The 18,801-nt window shown below is 40.9% G+C and overlaps 1 protein-coding gene across 1 annotated transcript in view; it reads left to right on the forward strand.

Annotated features, from left to right (window-relative positions):
• LOC126407253 (kinase non-catalytic C-lobe domain-containing protein 1) overlaps window positions 1-14,332 on the forward strand; it is a 64,181-nt gene extending 49,849 nt beyond the window's left edge. The window contains exons 24-31 of the mRNA XM_050072011.1: window positions 1,580-1,735; window positions 2,240-2,446; window positions 2,591-2,673; window positions 5,621-5,774; window positions 7,648-7,770; window positions 8,136-8,195; window positions 8,640-8,797; window positions 10,496-14,332. Of these exons, the coding sequence (XP_049927968.1) occupies window positions 1,580-1,735; window positions 2,240-2,446; window positions 2,591-2,673; window positions 5,621-5,774; window positions 7,648-7,770; window positions 8,136-8,195; window positions 8,640-8,797; window positions 10,496-10,724 (1,170 nt within the window). The 3' untranslated portion in view covers window positions 10,725-14,332. The remainder of the gene's footprint in view (window positions 1-1,579; window positions 1,736-2,239; window positions 2,447-2,590; window positions 2,674-5,620; window positions 5,775-7,647; window positions 7,771-8,135; window positions 8,196-8,639; window positions 8,798-10,495) is intronic.
• Window positions 14,333-18,801: the final 4,469 nt, after the last annotated feature.

Here is an 18,801-nt window from a genome sequence, read left to right on the forward strand (position 1 = left end):
ATGAAGCTGACATGTCATGACAGTCAAGCACCCCCCCTCCCCTCCCTGAAATTCCCTGATCGCTTCAATGACGTCATCAAAGCGAAAAAGTGAGTCTGTTGATTTCTGCCACATTGACGAGCGATTGCAACTGAGCGATGAAGCGATATCAAAGGGGCGAACCGAGCGACAGCGAAAAAAATAAAAAGTCTGGTGTGAACACACCTTAAAATGTGTTCCTGAAGGGGGCTGTTTCTGCCCATTGCACCAACACTGTGCACCAACACTGTCCATCTTCTGTTAACTCTAATCTTTCTGCTGATGGAAGCATCAAACTTCCTGTGTGTCAGCATATTTTACAGGTGATAAGACCATCAGACACTGGGTGTTAAAAGGAGCCAAAGTCAAAATTTTAATGAGGCATACAGCTCACATCACCATCTTCCTATACGATAGAGAAGAGCAAGCAGCATCGGTTAAGACATGTATTTGCTATAAGATGCAGTTAAAGCTGTTCACATACTGTATAAATATAATGGGCATAGTCACCATGATGTCACCAATTGGTTTGGAGATTCCCGTTCTCAAGCCTTCATTTTAGCCATCTTGGATTTTGGAGCCAGAAGTGACCATATTTGGACAAGATGGTGAAGCTAACCCTAATGCTAGCTGTTCATGTGGTTAGCACAGTGCATTTACACCTACGGTAAACTGTGATAATGCTAATGCTAATTTTCATAGCAAAAACAGACTTAAACCCATTAAAACATGCACTTGACTGAACATCTGACTCTTAAAGTTTTTTTTTTTAGCAAAACCAAATACTGAACAAGACATTAACTTTTATGAACTGAAAAGACACTGAAATAGCAACAGCTAAACAGTAGCGACTTGTCAACGGACGGCATCATCCTCCTGGATACCAGACCCCAAGACATAGATTGTTTAATCCAATGGAAATGCTTGCCAGGCGCATGCACCAAAGACTGTTTCTTGCTCCTGGGTTAACTTCTGCACAGAATATGCCCAGCAGTGTTTTTCCCAATGGTCTCGCTCACAAGTTCCAGTTCGGCTCATAGACTTTAAATTTTGATAAGGTCATGGATTTTCAGCTTGAGGAAAGCTTAATAAATATAAAACCTCAATTTTGCCAAATAGTCATAATAAAAAGACTCATAATTACTGTGTTTGCAGTTGGAGGTTTCCTGTCGACACTTTTACATGCGTCTCTTTTATAAGTGTGGTTTATGGGGAAAATGCTATTTTGGCTGCAGGGGATTTTTATTGCTACAATAATGCAAGTGGCCACTGGGAACAACTGGATGCAAGGCTAAGCGGTGTTCCTGGGAGCATGCCTGTCACTCAAGGCGGCTACGCCTCTAACTATGCATAGCATTTAAATGGTGAGTTACATGAAAACTCTTCCCTGTACAGTTAAATGGGAAAATTATCTATAGAGGCCAAACATGCTTTTTGGACTCAGCCTCAAGCGCTTGAAGACCTGCAGGTTTTATACTTATGTGTTGGCTTTATTTTTGCCTCTTGGAGACGATCAAACACTATTTATGTTCTGTATTTCCCTTTTTTTTTTCAATCACAGGTGATTCCTGTTGATTGTCGAGGTGAGGCCCTCCTTGCTGCTCTCCACAACCCTCCTTGTACGACATGGAGCCAAGGAAGAGGAAGCCTAACCAGCTTTGATGAAGATGATGATTCTATGTGTTTGTATTCATCTACTGAGGATCTTGGGAGAAAGGTAATTTTAAAATGGTGACAAGTTTGCAAATACTCTCCTCTGTCATCAGAATAATAAAAGTAATCTAAAGACTAACTCTGCTCTCCCCAGTCTTTTAAGGTTTTATATAGTAAACAACTACAATACAAATTAATATTGCCGTTTGATGCTACCAAGTAGCAGCAGGTTCAGCCCTTGCTGAGATTTTCTGGAGCAAGCTTTTACTTTGGTTGGTGACAACACATGCATAACAAAATCTGTATGTGACAGCTAAATTTAATCAGGGCAAATATAGAAAATCTAAGTTTTTTATTCAGAGAAGATCTGTTGCAGTCTGACTTCCTGGTGACAGTAAACTTAAATATAAATCTCATTTATTGATTCTCCTGTCTTGCTGCTGTTGAACAAGAGCACCCTGTGTGCAATACAAAACAGCATTCCTTCCCCTGTTGCTGTATTGTCAGTGCATTTTCATAATTCAGCACATGTATCCTCTCTTGTCAAATATCTTTCTCATCTCTTCAGTGGAGATTCCCGAGAGTAGTGGAGCCCTCTGCACCCCTGCCTAAAGAAAGGGCCTTCTCCATCGCCTCAGCACTGCCTATGCCTTGCTACGGCTCCCTGGTGGATGACCTCTCCAACGTCTGCCTGCACAGCGAAGAGCGAGTGCCCTTCAGCCAGAATGAATACAGCGCACAGCACATAACCCAGCAGCTCACCCTCCTGCAGCAGGTACACATGTCCACTCCCACATCTAAGTGTTGTTGTCTCTTTTTACCACTAGAGGGAGACATGCCTTAATGAATGCAAAGTAAGATGCAGATGAATACAGGAAACTTTTGATCTGATACTAAAGGTAGATCTTTTGTAACACAGCAAATGTTCCAAGGTTGTCACCCGGTTCATTTCCTCAACTCCAGAACACAAGGAATCAGGGACAAGGTCTCTGCACCGAACAAGTAAGTGTGATGCTCCAGGTTTACACTCTGTTTACGTACAGATTGGTGACAAATTCAAGAAAAAACAGAAAGTATATTAGTGAGGTGTTCAGGGCTCCTTGGCACAGATCTTTTGAGTCCCTCCAAAAAAAATTCCCTCATCTGGTTGTTTGACGTTGACTCTAAAAATCTTTTGTGGATTACTGAGGCCCTTGTCTCCTGTATGCAACACTGCTTATGTTTCTCCACTGATTTATTCTGTTTGTTCCTGTGATTTGTCACCTACTTATGTATATTATCAGAGGGCAGAAGCGCAGAAGGAATCATGCATCTACTCAATGATGAGAGGCTAGTGCTTTAGCAAAGTGTAATAGGGGTGTCCCCGACTAAGAATTTTCATAGTCGAATCTGATTTGACAGATTTTTCCTTTAGCTGACTAATCGTCAAATCATGTTGTTTTCCCCCTCATTGATTAATGAGCTCATTTGCGTCAGTTTCCGCTCCAGAGAAAAGAGCTAAAACACCCAAATAAACAAATTTAATTCTTCAGTTGGCATAATAAGATAATAATAATAAAAGTAAAAGGGTTATCATTGTATCTTTATCTTTATTCCTTTCACTTCATCAAGGTATGATGCTCTAGATGAGCGCAGACACGCTGCAGCCTCATCCATGTCTTTAACAGGAGTCGTTCCTGACTGGTCAGAACTTGCCATTTCATTCACAAATAAACATCCAAAAACATCATCAAAAGGTTTAGAAACAGTTTTCCTTCTTTCTGACTTCAAGTTACTTCATTAATCAACTCAGGTTCATACAAGTTCATCCACACGGACCGTGCGTCACCGCTCTCAATTGTTTGGCCACGTTGGACAAAAAGTAGCCAAATAAAAAATCAGAGTCTATCAAGAAAACAATCAGCAGTGAAATTCATTTCAAGACACTTCAGGTAAACGAATAATCCTTCAAAAAAGTTTGATTTGAGAGCACATACCTCCTCCAAAGTGTTTGTTTATGCGCTCCGCCACGCAAAGTATCCAAATAAAAAATCAGAGTCTGTCAAGAAAACAATCAGCGGTGAAATTCGTTTAAGACACTTCAGGTAAACAAATAATAGGACATTCTCATCTCCATCCATCCTTTTCCTTATCTCACTCATTAGGCTGCTATAAGAAAAGTCTGCAACCAGGTGACTGACAGAGGTAACAAGTGTACCGTAGGCCTTGATGCTGCTCTGATGGTCCTGCAGCGCAGTCACTCACCTCAGCTTATTTGGATCGAGCAACTGGGTGATTTATTCATGCGTAGTAATGATTATGCTTACTAATTAAACGCACGCGTCATTTTCAATTTTTTATTAACAGAAATTAGTCTGATGTTTGCATCAAAATAGGCTATATATCATGAATTACTAGAAAACAAATACATTCTATGTAAAATCAACATGTTCAGCAGCAGTGAGCACCCCCATATAGTCAGAATGGTACAGTCTTGTTTCATAACCACATTTTGCGTCGATTTGACGGCGAGACTGGCAGTCGAATCAGACTTCTCCGAATCGAATCACTGAATCATCGACTATTCGGCATCACCTCTACAGCGTAGTTTCGCGATTTTTTTTGGGCAATATCGTATCGTCACACAGTGCCAAGTATCAATTTTTTGATTATAAGAATTATTAATATTACAAATACAAATTAAACTTGAATAAGTAGCACACTTGAATAATAGAATCAGTTGCTTTTTCAGTCCACCACATACATTTTGCTGCAAAAAATGACTGAAGTGAGATGAACAGACTGAAAACTTTATCTTTTTAGATAATACAGATGTTGACAAAATTTTCATTTGGGGACATTATTTTCTGTTAAAAAAAGGTAATGAATCGCATTATATTGCAATGTATTTTATTGCAATAATCAGCATATCACAACATGTTTAAAATCGCATTAATATTGTATTGTGACTAAAATATCATGATGATAGCGTATCGTGGATTCTCTGGTGATTCCCACCCCTATTAAGCAAGTGCGAGATGTAAATATTACTTCCTTGGCTGAGCTGTAAGGTTAGCTAGCTTTGTGGTGCTAGGTGAATAGCAGTTGATGTCCACTTCCTTCTGCACAGTAATACAATTGGTGGGTGTAGTTTGGTAAAAAGAAAATAGTTCCTACATGAAACTGCTCACAACAAGGTCTGTGGATTATCTCCAGTAACTGGGTCATGATTTCTGGAGAGAGACATTACTGTTTAGGTTTTTCAAATGTATTTTTTGTGCTTTGAGCACCACAAGCCCAGTGCCTTCCAGTTCCATTAAATATTTGAGAGAAGGCAGACATCATTAAGGCCGATATCTCCAACACTCGGCAAAACAATCTAAATTGATAAATAGCACTACAGATTTAGATTTTTGGGTGAATTATCCCTTTAAATGAATAAAAAAACAGCTAAACTAAACATATTGAAAACATACTGTACTGGCCTGCATTTTCTCCATGCCTACAAAATGAGTAATGTTGCACTGGCCTATGGTTGAGCCTGATCTTTGAACCCTGATGTATGTACTGTACATGTTTCATAATGTGTGGTGAAATATTTTGAATTCTATAATTAGTAGCATAAAAATATGTTGAAAATGTTGGCGGTTATCTGGTAAACAAAAAATTTGAAAAAATACCTATCACAAATCCAAAAGCCTAAGGTGACATCTTTAGAGTGCTTTTTTTTCAACCAACAGTTCAAAACTCACAGACATATAAAGAAAGAAAAGAAAAGAAAAATACCTCACATGTCAATCTTCAACCATCAAATGCTTGGCAGTTTTCCTCAATGATTAACTAAACCAATTAATCAGTTATCGAAATTTCTGTCAGATAAATGTATGGTAATTAACAAATCAATGTATTACTTTTTCAGGAATCATTTCAGGTATAGATTTTCCGACATCTTTTGGTTTCCCCCCTCCAGGAATGTGTCTCAGCATATCCCGCCAGCAGAGGGCAGCAGTCTACTTGTGTGTGAGGAGACACCATCAGACAGCTACCTTCAGCAGCTGCTGACATATGCTGACAGTGTTGCTAACTGGATCTCTGCTGAAATAGTCATCTGTGACTCCGTCAAGGTGAGAGGAGACATGAAGGTAACAGGGTCAGCTGGAGAAAAAAGAGGCAGCTATTACTGTCACTGCCTGTGATTTGATTTCTCATCGGACACGGACTCTCGTGTCAGTCACACATATGTGCTTCCTGTTGCCTCTCTTGTCTCATGGTTGAATGGTTTCGGAACAAGAGAATGTGGGTCTAAAACCTGAAACAGTTCTTTATAAAATGTTTTTAGGCTTCATAAACAGTCATCCTCTTACAAAAAGATAAGAAACTAAATGAAAATTGATTAGATTTCTTAAAGACATTTGTGCATCCATACAGATATTTTTCATACTGACATGACAGCCCAAACACTCCAACTCACACTTCAGCTATGTTCAGTGTACCTATCTCTGGTGCTTCAACCTCACATTAAATTCCAACTGACATTTTTACTGCTTTCACCTTTTACTCTTTAAATGACAATTCAACTCCTTTCATCACAAGCTGACAGTTCAGCTGCTTTCACCTCTTAAGGTCTTTACACACCAGGGGTGAAATGAATAAATAGCAAATAACATAAATAACATGACTTTGCAACAACTACTGGGATCCTACTGAGCGGTGCAGCCGGTTGAGTATACACTGCATCGCGGCTTTGCAGAATCAAAGAGGTGTAACGGTCGTGACATGTCACACATTGACCTCTTGTGTGACATATAACGCATTGGCAGCACTTACTAAACAACAACAATGGCATTAAAGTGTCAACAACATATAGCGTCCCAGTTATATGGCAGCTGATCTGGTCCTCTTCTCGAAGGGTAAGGAGCTCCCGCATCTCACTGTTTTCCCCATTTGCAGACATTTACAACCAATATTTGTCTTCTTTGAGTTAGCTGCTAACTGCTACTTTTTAAATCTCCCATGGTGGAGCATGCCACCCATGATCCCGTCCCGTAGACTGTCCTGTTTATACAAACACCGTTTCAGCACTGTTACTACATCCCATGGCAGATTAAAGGCGAGACCACTATCATTCAGCAGTCCTACCTTATATACAACCCGGCAAGGTGGCTTAATGGCCGTGATATTCCCATCTTGAACAGGCAGGGTAAAGGGGGGTTACATGTATGTTGAGGACTTTTATTGTGAAAGGTAAGATTGGAAGGAGTGGATCTGGTATGCACTGCAGTTGTCAAGGTTGAAAGAAGTAATAAAGTTAGCCATTTTGCTTTGGACTATGAAGCCCTCGTGTTTTAATACTCTTAAGCATAGGCTCAACATGATTGGCTGATGCCTTACATTGTGGTGTTAAAGCTAAAAAAAAATCAGCCTTGTTGTTTGCCACCTAATATTTGTGTTTTGTGTTAAAGTACTCATGACAAAAACAACAGTTTGAAAATTTGCTGACGTGAATTAATAACTGCTGTGAAAAGACCTTTACTCTGCATAACAGTTCAGCTGCTTTCATCTTTCACCCTTCAACTACTTTAGTGCTTGCATACAAGCTGACAGTTTATCTGTTTACAGGGCTTAAACCTGCAGTTAAAATTTCAAACACTTTCAACAATTACAATTCAACTGATTTCAGCTGCTTTCAGGTCTTCACTTCAAAAGGTGATTCAGTGCTTTAATTGAAACTGCGACACATACTCAAAACCTCAAATGCAGTTAACATTTTAAGACACGTTTGCAGCTGCAGTTTTCAGCATAACACAGCACATTGTCATTGGACAGCATATAATACATTAATAACTTTGGATCCATGCAGTATTTTTCTTGTTCTTGTTTCCAGTGGACATGCTTCATTATACAGCCTCCTGTGGCCTCCGCCAGTGGGAAGACCAACTAGGTTTTTGCATTTTGCCTTGTTAAGCATCTTTTCCTCAATTTTCTTCCCCCTCGCAGACACAAGTTGCTTTGCTGACCAAGTATCTGTGGATAGGAAAACACTGCTACGAGTCAAGGAACTTTGCCACAGCCATGCAGGTCCTCGGAGGCCTGGAGAACGTGATTGTCAGGCAATTACCAGTAAGGCTGCATCTCATAAATTCCTCCTCAGACAAACTCTGAGTTTCTGTAATAAGTCAGATGCCCTCGAGCTAAATGTTTTCTTCAGCTGTGATAGAATTGGGTGGTGTTTAATTAGTTTCACAAATGAGGAATTTGCATTAATGCATTCAGATATGATGTAGAAAGTGTGCGCAGTGAGGAGGAATGTGGCCCGAGAATAGGAGTAATTTAAAAAATCCACAATTAAAAGACACCAGTGTTGAGAATGTATAAGGTATTTCCATATTACCATGGGTTATATTCATTGACTCTTGTGTTGAGGGGTATAATTAGTCTTCCTTTTTGGAGCTACTAAATAAAACGTCCTCCTTTCTTGCCAACAGGCTTGGAAACATCTGTCTTCCAAGGTGTGCGAGATCCTGGAGGAGCTTCGAGCTGTGCAGGTGTGTGCATGTGTGTGTGTTTGAGCAAGCACACACACATGTTGTTTGTAACTGAAGGCTAGGCTGGTCACATATTGTGAAACTGGGCTGCAGGGCAAACAAATCAATAGAAAAACAGCTTCAAGCAACTTGCCTGTTTGCTGAGAGCTTACAGCTGGCTCTGCTTCTGAAAGTTACCCTCTGAAGAACCTGATGCATCAAACAACATGCACCGCTTTCTTGCCAACTTTCCTATTTAGCTGTAATAAAGAGAATCATGTATGCTTTCTCGGCTTTGAAATGTAAAGACGTTAGATTTATTGAAAATCCTCTTAGAGTCTTTCAGTCACATGAAACCGCTACATTGGACACGCTTATTACTGTGTCAAGCACCTGAGACTGGCTTAATTGGAATCATTCTAAATTTAAATTCTTCACTGTATGGATAAACTGCTCTCTCCTCAGGTGTTTCTGAAGAGTGACGACCTGTGTCTGATGGGAGGAGAGCACACAAGGAGGAGGCCCACCCTGCCGTCAGCGCACATCCTGGCCATGCACATCCAGCAGCTGGAGATCGGAGCCTTTACACTCACTACTGGGGCTTACAAGTGGACCAAGCTCAGGTGAGGGGGGATCTGGATCATTTTAGATGTTTAATAAGCTTCTATTGAACTTAAAGGATGGTTCAGATTTTTGAAGTGGGGTTGTTTGAGGTACTTGGTGTATTACCTACAGTAGATGTCAGTCAGCATGCCTCCAGTTTGGAGAAGCAGCGGGAGTACCGCAAATGGGGGTTAGCAGCAAAACACATTTTAGCCAAATAAAAGTATCAGTTGAAGTGTATGTTATATTTAGAATATTTTAACTGCTTTACATTTCTGTCAGACTGAGATTTCTGACAGGGAACTGAAGCCATTATATCGCTCTCTTCAAAGCCAGACTCCATTGAGAAAAACAGTGATGTAACACCACTGAAGGACCTGCAGGTCCCTGATCAGTTAGTTTGTTTTATTTTGTTACTTTGGCGTTTTAAAGGGTTAGTTTGGATTCACGAATGTCACACAGTAACACAAACTAATAACTAACTGATCGTCAACAGCATGCTCAGAAAGTTAAAATTTACTGGTTTGTTCATGGTCCAGTACAGTTAGCTATAGCCAGCTGCTATAGCCTTAACCTCCATGTTAAGAACTGTATCCAGATAACTAGGGCTGCCCTCTAGTAGTTGACCAAATGTTAGCTTACCAAAATTGATTTATTTGATGGTATAAAAACGAATATTCCATCAAACAAGCTTGCAAAAGATGTGGTTGGATCCGAGAAACTTTATGCTCCACAATTAAGTTATATAAATCTGTGTGAAAATCCTGCATTGTGCAACAGTTTAACTGCATTAAAAGCCCAATGAGTCGCCTCTGGGCAGTCCATGTTTTGGATAAAGAAATATTGTATTCGCATATGTTTTTAATGCCACACTTTCATTTTCTGTAATATGTCTATACACAAAGCATACTAACACGTTCTGATCCGTCAACATGACTCTTGTCTAATAACGAGACTAGCTGATCCCAAAACTGTAAAGGGAGCTCATCTAATTAGCTCTGCTTCACCTATTCATAGCAACCAATATGTTTCTAACATGCCCAGTCCCCTCCCTTCCTCCAACATTACAACCATGATTTTACTGCATGCTGGAATTTGCACCTGTTTTATTTTTTTAGAGGTGTGCTAGATTACTGCCAGTGAAATTATCCTGATACGTATCCTTGCAGTGACACAATATAATAACAGGTAGTGTCATTAACTGCAAATGAGCTCTCTCCCCACATCCCAAGAATCCATCTATGACAAAGTCGGCCAACTCGCTACTAGGACGCATTTTCCTGTGTCCTTCTCCTCCACTTCAATATGGCTGACCAGATGCTGAGGTCACAACAAGTGGCGGTTGGATGGTAATGGCACAGCTGTTGGATTTGGGTTGTTGATATGGGTGCCAGTGTAGCACCAGATGGCGCCTGTGGGATGGGGTTTGATTGGAAAAGAGGTTTTGGGCCAGATGCTGAGAGGGGACTGGCTGTAGCCAGATGCTGGGGTCAAGAGATCTAGCAGGGAAAGGCAGAGACACAGCTGGTTACTGTGGACCCACGGTTATCCCTGCTTTCTCCAAATCAGGTCACAGCAGAGGCTGATGATGCTGCCAGGATGGAAACTTAGATATAATATGCATCTAGATATACATTCTTTTCATGCTTTCACTTATCCTTTTGTTTTTTATTCTATTTCATGTTGCTCCGTCCTCACACCTTCGTCCTTGGCTCAAGGAGCATAGCAAAGGTTGTGAGTCAGGTCCATGCCTTCCAAGAGGCTATTTACCCCTACAGCCCGGACCGAGATCTGCAGGCTTACCTTCGGCGCCGCATCATCCGGTTCGCCACCTCTGACATCCACCTCTTGGCCGCTGACAGCGATGCCAACTTCCAGCAGTCCAGTGAGCGGCAAGCACGGAGGATCCAGGACAGGATGAAGAGGGTTAAAGCCACTTTCCAATGAGCCCTCCACCAGTCGCATGTCACAGCCCAGAGCGAGACACCATCACCAGGTCAACACCTCATGTCCAAGTTCAAACTGAGGCTCCATGGCTAAGCAACAACCCTAAGATGCCACTGTTGTCTTGGCAGCAGAGCCTCGTGGACTGGAAAACTTATTCTGCAGACATATGTTCACTATCTGTCACATGCCCTTTAACTTACGTCAGCTCAGACTCCCAGGCAAACCTTATGTAGGGCTCACACCCTGAAGATGAAACAGGTTTGTTTCTCTCACAGATCTGTTTGGTTATGATGTTAGCATTTTACTTCCACAAAGAGAAGTGATGTTTATGATTTGCAATGATTCTTTCGCAGCTCATATTTTGACATTTTCTATCATTATTTGTAGACTGATCTGTAATTTAACTGTTAAGGCCTACTACGTGGACTGAACATGGCAGCAATGTAGATCGTGTGTCCAACATAACAAAGAGGGCAGCTGTATGAGACCCTGAGACCCCCAGGGGCCTCCAAAAGCCACATATTTGCAGTGTAGCAATGTGGTTATATGGTCAAATGTACATTTGTTTAGGAATATGCACCACTAAAGTACAACTGACACAATGAGGGCCTTTAGGTGGAATCCTGCCTCTGAGCCAGGGCTCTAGGAATGTCTGTCCATCAATCCGCTACTTTGGTCCAGGCTGAAATATCTCAGGAGGTTTGTTACATAGATTTCCATGAAATTTAGTACAAATATTCATGGTCCCCAGAGGATGAATTCTAAGGACTCAGTCATCCCCTGACTCTTCCTCGGGCTGACCGTGAGGTTGACATTTGTGGTTTTCAGTGAAATGTCTCGACAAGTATTTGATAGATCGCCATTAAATTTGGTAAGGATAATCATGTCCCAATCAGGATAAATGTTAGCATGCTAAACTGCTAAACCAAGATCATGAACACTAAGCACTGAGCTTAAAACCGCTGTATCTAAGTATAGCCTCACAAAGTTTGTGTAGCTGAAGACTCTAAAGCTTTGTTTCTACCAAGCAGTTCAGTTCAGCTCTGATTGTTACACATTACACAGTTAGTTTTGCATTTCCATTGTCAAAAGTTTGTTGACGGTAGAAGTTGCCATTTGTTTGTAGTGACGAGAGAATCGTCACTCTTGCTTGACGAGGATTGAATGCACAAACCCACTATTTTTAAATACCCCATCGATTGTGACAGAGAATCTTAACACACTAGCCTGGTCTCTCTTTTTCTCCCAGAAAAGATCAGGGCACAGCCTCTATCTATGGACAATCAGTGAAATGCAGATGCTCCTTTGCATTGTCAGTGAAAAGGAAATACAGCAGGAGCTGAATGGAGCAGTTATGTGTCTATTACCATCTTGTAACAACCCAGCCTAAATGTAGAAGTACTGTAATAGACCTTGTCTCAGATGTGAGGCTTAGAGAGCCTGCACACGGAATATCTACTGTGGACACAAACAGTAATCTTTATTAGGACAAATTCATATACAGCCAGCAGCCTTGCACACAGGCATGCAGAGACAGTCGGAGCCCTATGCTCCGCACTGGCCAAAACAAGTGTACAGGGGCTCACGCCAATATAGATCACCACAGAGGAATTACACCCCTTTAGGGCACTGTAACCAAACACTGCATTGCAATTGACTCCAGAATAACAACCTTCTCAGGGCACAACACACCATACTGCACCACAAACACACCTGTGCTATCAGGGCACACGTGCAGCAACCCCGCAGGATTTATTTAGGCACCTTTAACTGTTTGCCCCCACCCTGGTACTCTGGCTCTTAGCTGCTTTTTAAAATCAATAACATCTGACAATAAATTACACCAGCTATAAACAAAGCAGCAGCTCAGGGGTCTGAGCTTTGGCGCTGGTTCAGCTTCAGTCACACTCTGGTGTGGAGACAACCAGTGGTCCAGTGCAGTGAGGCCTCCCCACAGACAGCAGGAGAGCCCCTTCACAGACTGGAGAGCAGACAAAAGCACTCCAAATTCCCTGCTAACTCTCCCCTCACCCTACCTCACGCAGGAACGTCTCCCTGACCCCGCTAACTATCTTCACCTTCTTCGAACGGTACCCGCCCCCGGTTATGAGTGCACAATACAGCTGGCTCGGCTGGGCTTCTGCCCTGTAACGTTTGCCGAACACTCCGCTCTCCAGAGACACATGCGCCCGCTCACTCTCCTACTTTCAATACTTCTTTGTCTAAGACACTCCCTCCCACAGGTGCAGTCACTTCCTCTCCTCATCTCATGTGCAGTCACACATCCTGCTCTCTTCTGCCTCCTTCCCTGATACACAGCATCACTCACTATACTACCGTCTTGGGTGAAAATGCAAATCATAGTGCCTAACATGAAACTTAACCCTAAAGTGTTTGGTGAAAACGTGACTGAAGGGCTGGGTTATTTGAGGAAAAAAGTAGGTCCTACCTCATGTCTCACCACATTGGAAGGCAAAAAGATTAAAGCTAACTTGAATGGCCACCCTGGAACACATAGCGAAAAGCCTGCCATCACAGAGAGGGGCAAGAAACCATAATCATTTAAATGGGGTTAACTGTGCATAGTTCCAAACTGTGTCTTCTGGTCATCATTCAGTGTTGGAGTCAGTGATACACACTAAAAGTGACAGAGACCGTAGTGTAAGGAATGAAAAACGAGATCTAGAGAGAGAAGTTGAAAGCCTGGCTCCTCTCACCTCTGCACACCTGGCCAATTACTGTGTGAAGTGGAGGTGAATGTTGGACTGTCGGTTTCAGAAGGTTACAGAAATTGTCGGCCGCTGAGTTCTGAAGCTGTTCAACCATGCGACAACCGGTTCTGATGGACTGGTGCCTTGTTACTGACTCTCGAGGCCCTGTCTTAGAAGGGCCTTGTGTCAGGATCTAGCTTCAAGACTTTCATCATTTCAGCTGATACTGTGCTTATAAGGTGCATATTCCTAAATTAGATTACATGTAATCATATCACTACACAGCAAACCTGGGAACATGAGTCATTTGAGCAGAGGAACAGTGTGCATGTGGCACAGAAAGGGGGGTAAATAGGGCCCAGCAGCGAGGGTTTCCCCCAGGCGGCCTAACAGGTAAATCCATCCATGTCAGACATTCAGATAAAATCTATTTGATGTTGCTGAAACATGTTTGACTTATAGGAAATGAGATGCATAATTTGTTAAATTTAATGAAGGGTTTATTGATCAGATATTTTGCTAAACCTGTTTGTTTACCTATTAGGAACTCACCAAATGAGATTTATACGACTAGATTGGTAACTTAATATCTAATATTAACCCCATTCAAACAGCACAGTGTGAGATAATTGCATTTATTACCCATAGTGTTTTGTGAAGGGTGAAAGCGAGACGACTGTCCCGACAATACCTTACCGTCACAGAGAAAATGATAGAACATAATGAGATGTCAGTGTGCAAAATGTTATTTGAGGAATGATGTTCAGTCAATGTCTATTTTTCTATTTTCCTGCCCGCTCTTTCTCTCCATGGTCTTCTGTCGTGAGACGCACCGTGGAGATGGAATGTGACGTGCTATGAAGATTTGCTTAATTTAGCCAAATAAATGAGATTTTGTAAGCCCTCTCTTGCCAAAGCGTATTATTGTCAGACAATATCCATGACAGAATGGCTGTGTGGCAGGTTACAGTCCCGCTACATCTGTCAAGGGATGTGGAAGGTGGTGGGAGGAGCTGAGGCTGCTCTTCCTCTCCTCCTGTAGGGATGTGCATGGTAATGACTGCATAGTGAAATTAATGTGCTTTCTGGCATTTCCTCCTCTTAATTATCAGCGGAGGATTTGCTGTGGTCTGGTGGCTTCATCATATTTTAAGCAAGAATACTAAACCTAACCACATGGATATGTCCTCACCTGTCATGATATTTGGACATATTCATTATCAATGTATTTTGTTGACATTGGCTTTACTTGCTCAAGACCGTATGTGTAAGAAACAATCAACCCACTGTATAGAGAAGTAATGAGGTGGTAACCCTTTTGCCTCAAACTGGGCTTGCCTATTTGATAAAGGGGATTTTGTATTTTATATGGGCTGTGCACTTGTTCTAAATATTTAGGGGCATGTGGCCCCCCCATGTCGGCCCCAGAATCTACACCTGTTTGTAGGGGGTAGTGCTGTCTAAACAGTACTGTCAACTCCACCACAGATACTTAAAGTACATTAAGCCAATAAAACTGATGAATGCAGTATACTGTTACTTACAATGGAGTGTGTGGTATTGCTACTTTTACTTAAGTAAAGGACCGACTTCTTCCATGGATGACTTTCATATGTCTTGTATTGACTTTTAATGGCTTTTTGTATCTAACATTTAATGCTTAAGTTGCACTTGCTTAGTGTTTGTGTTTCTAAAGGTTTTATGGTATAAAATAATTCTTAGTTTCTTAAGGCTTTAATGTCCTTTTCCTCATCATGGCCCAGAAAGTGATTAAAGGGGACACACTAATAATCAGTCTTTTAGAATAAAAGCACTTAGCTATAGCCACAATTAGCACAGTGTGTATGAACCCTCCCCCACCCTCCAGTATATTGATAAAAAAATAACAAAAAATGTTGCTATGCAACAACAGACGACCGTACTGCTGTCTAAAATAATCATGAGCAAATGTAATTATAATCAAATATAAAGTAGACTAATTATCATTATCATTATTACTGCTGGTTCTGGTATTACAGTGTGCTGCAGATCTGTGTGTGAATTGTCCAAGTGGTGTTGCCGTACCTCAGCAGAAGCTGTTACTGAACTGCTGGTAGGTACAGTCACTGTCACACTGTGCTCTCATTACTTTTAGATGTGTTATACAATGGAAAACTAGAATATGGGTGTCACAGTGTTACGTACATTAATGTTGTGCTGCATGTGTAATCTATGTAGACATTAGCTGTCATTCATTGTATATTCATAAAGGCTAGCTGTTCTTTGCTCTGATAAATAATATAAAATATAGACTAATTTGATTTATTTATTAATTTTATTTTATTTCATATTATTTATTTTATTTTAGTGTCAACACTGGGTGGACCTGGCAGATTTTGTTCCCCCAATGTTGACCCCATGGCTACAGCCTTGCTGCATTATAATGCCAAGGGTGGCTATGGTTTGATTTATAATGTTTTTAGTTATTTATGCAGCAGTAATTACACAGAAGCAGCAGCTGCACTGTCATTAAAGAGAGAGAGATGCTAATGAAAATCAGTGAAAAATAAAAGACACAAGTAGCCTAAAAATAAAACTAAGATATGAACAAATATGAAAATATAACTGAATAATGTCAGTCTTTCTGTCTCAGTCACTCGCACGCGCGTCGTGTTTCTATGACATCAAATGTCAAATCAAATGACATCAAATGTCATAGAAACAGAACGGTGACCCGGCCGAGGTCACGTTTATAAGGCCTTCAGATCATTGTGATCTCTCACTTTGCACTTGGATTTGGACCAGAACCAACCTGTGGAAAGATTACTCTGAGATTTGAGCAGAAAGCGAACTTTTTGGAAAACACTTTTCAACCTTTCGGACCACTCAACTTTGCCGAGAACCCGAAGATGGCCCCCAGGGACTTAGACCTAGGTAAGACAACTTCTAGATTTATTTTAGCATTTTAATGGTTGACACGACCTCTGAAATTGTTAAAAGCGTTATCAGTTTAAAAGTTGAACAGTTCACAGCATTATTAGGTCTGTTGGAAAACTCCAGATTTGATGAAAACAGACGCTAATTTCTCATGATCACATTCGTTATCACACTAATGCACGGTTTGTCTGTAAGTTGATGTATTTGATGGACAGGATGTATTAAATCTACCGGGACAGGTGCGGAATGTGTTAATAATTAATGTAGTGATTTGAAAACGCTGCTGATTGTGTTTGAGGGTATCAAATTATTGACATGTGACAATCTGTCATCAGTTCTAGTTAAAAAACAAACAAAAAAAAAACATGGCGACCGGGCTGAATTTTAAACGTTATCAAAATGTTATCATGTTGTGCGCCATGGCAACGATGGCACTATTAGGAGCGAACGTCAGGACGTGAGGACGCACAGGTGTAATCAGACCAGGGCACGGTCTCCTGAGTTTGTTTTGATTGTTGAAGCCTGGCTTTTTGTATCTTAGTGTCAAAGTATATCATATTAAATAAACCTATTTTTTACCATTAAATATTGAAATGCGCTTCGCTCGTTAGTGTGATATTTTGTTTGCAAGAGACGGATTTGTTATGTAACTGTGACTGACTGTGTGTGTGCGTCCTGCGTCCAGGATGAGATCACCTGCTACACGCACTGTGATTTGCAGCTCATACACTTTGAGAATAATGTGTTATAAACTTGTAGTTGGGTCTGCACAGAGCTCACTGAGGTATTTTTTGGATTAATGTAGCCATGGTGCACTGTACGTAATGACGCATGTAGTGCGACGCATGTGAAATACATTTATGCTGTTTATTGCAAACCATGGGGCGTGTTGTCATCACTGAAGTGATGTGGATTGATCACATTGTTACTGCAGCTTTATTTGATGCTATATAATGCAGCATTAATTGATTGTCATGCTGTCATCTGTTCAAACTGGAGGCTGAGCTGCACAGTATTTGATATTACTGTTAGAAGGTGTAGCCCTTTGTGTGTTGGTGAACTTTGATACTGATGTAGTGCAGCTGTATTTACCTAGCATATGTGTATGTTGGAGTGTTTTCCAATTTAAATTTGATTGCTGCTTATTCAATCCAAAATATTTAAAGAGTGACTTAATCAGAAATCCTTATAATATAGGCCTATGGCTAATACATTATAAGATAAGGGCTATTTTCACCCTGGTACAAATAGCACTATGTTGATATTTGCACCACGGTACAATTAGAAGCGGATGCTATTCCTACACTGGATTATAGTGATGTGTGCTGTTTATACCCACCTTGGTGCAATGTAGGCTTCCCTCATTTTGTACAACTTAACTATTAGGCCTATCTTCTCAACCTCAACCCTCAGGACCTAGGTTAGCTATAGCTAATTATCCTACCATTACAATGCAACCATGCCAAGTGGCTTTTCCTTAAGTGGATGTATGGCTGTGCGTAGACCATACGCACATCGCCCACGCAGTTGTAGTCATAGACATATGGTTGTAGTGGTGTGTCTGTGTCACTCTGCAGTTACACCTCCAAAACACTAGTCAGCAGCGGAGGTTTCTGTGAAGTGCTGTAGATGATTCAAAACACACCCAAAACACTCATTAAACTCGTCTTAATAGAGGCAATTTCAAACACAAGTACACAAATGAGCTTCACTCTAACTCCCAGTATTCACAGACAAACACGTGTGTTAATCCGTACACATTTTCCCCACAAATACAACATGCTAACGTTATTAGCACAAGCCTATGGCATTTTACATTGTATGAATTAGCCTAGCAACTAGCGATCTTTCCCTCTTCTCATATAAAACCAGGGACAACAGCAACATTCAACAAAGGTAACGGCGCACAGTTTTGCTCCATTACAACTCACAAAGTTCACTGACAAAACAGCTGTCCTGTACTAAACACGTTTTCCAAACAAATATAACATGCTAACGTAATTAGCACAAACCTATGGCATTTTACATTGTATAGATTAGCCTAGTGGCTGGCGATCTTTCCCTCTTCTCATATAAAACCAGGGACAACAGCAACATTTAACAAAGGTGACGGCACACAGTTTGGCTCCATTACAACTCACAAGATTCACCGACAAACCAACTGTCTTATACTAAACAGGTTTTCCAAACAAATACAAAATGCTAACGTTATTAGCACAAGCCTATGGCATTTTACATTGTATAAGTTAGCCTAGTGCCGAGCGGAGATTTCCTCTGTTCATATGAAACCTATAAATCCCTGAAAGATAAATCATACACAAGACTTAAAATGCTATTTTAGTGGAGGCTTTACTGTCTTCACAATTTATAGTTTCTTATCTGTGAAATAAGAGTAAATACAAGCTTTGTTTCCACTGAGGGAAATGGTTTTAGTATACAGACACAAACAG

This window comes from Epinephelus moara, chromosome 19 (genome assembly GCF_006386435.1).
Source record: "Epinephelus moara isolate mb chromosome 19, YSFRI_EMoa_1.0, whole genome shotgun sequence".
Lineage (NCBI taxonomy): Eukaryota > Metazoa > Chordata > Actinopteri > Perciformes > Serranidae > Epinephelus > Epinephelus moara.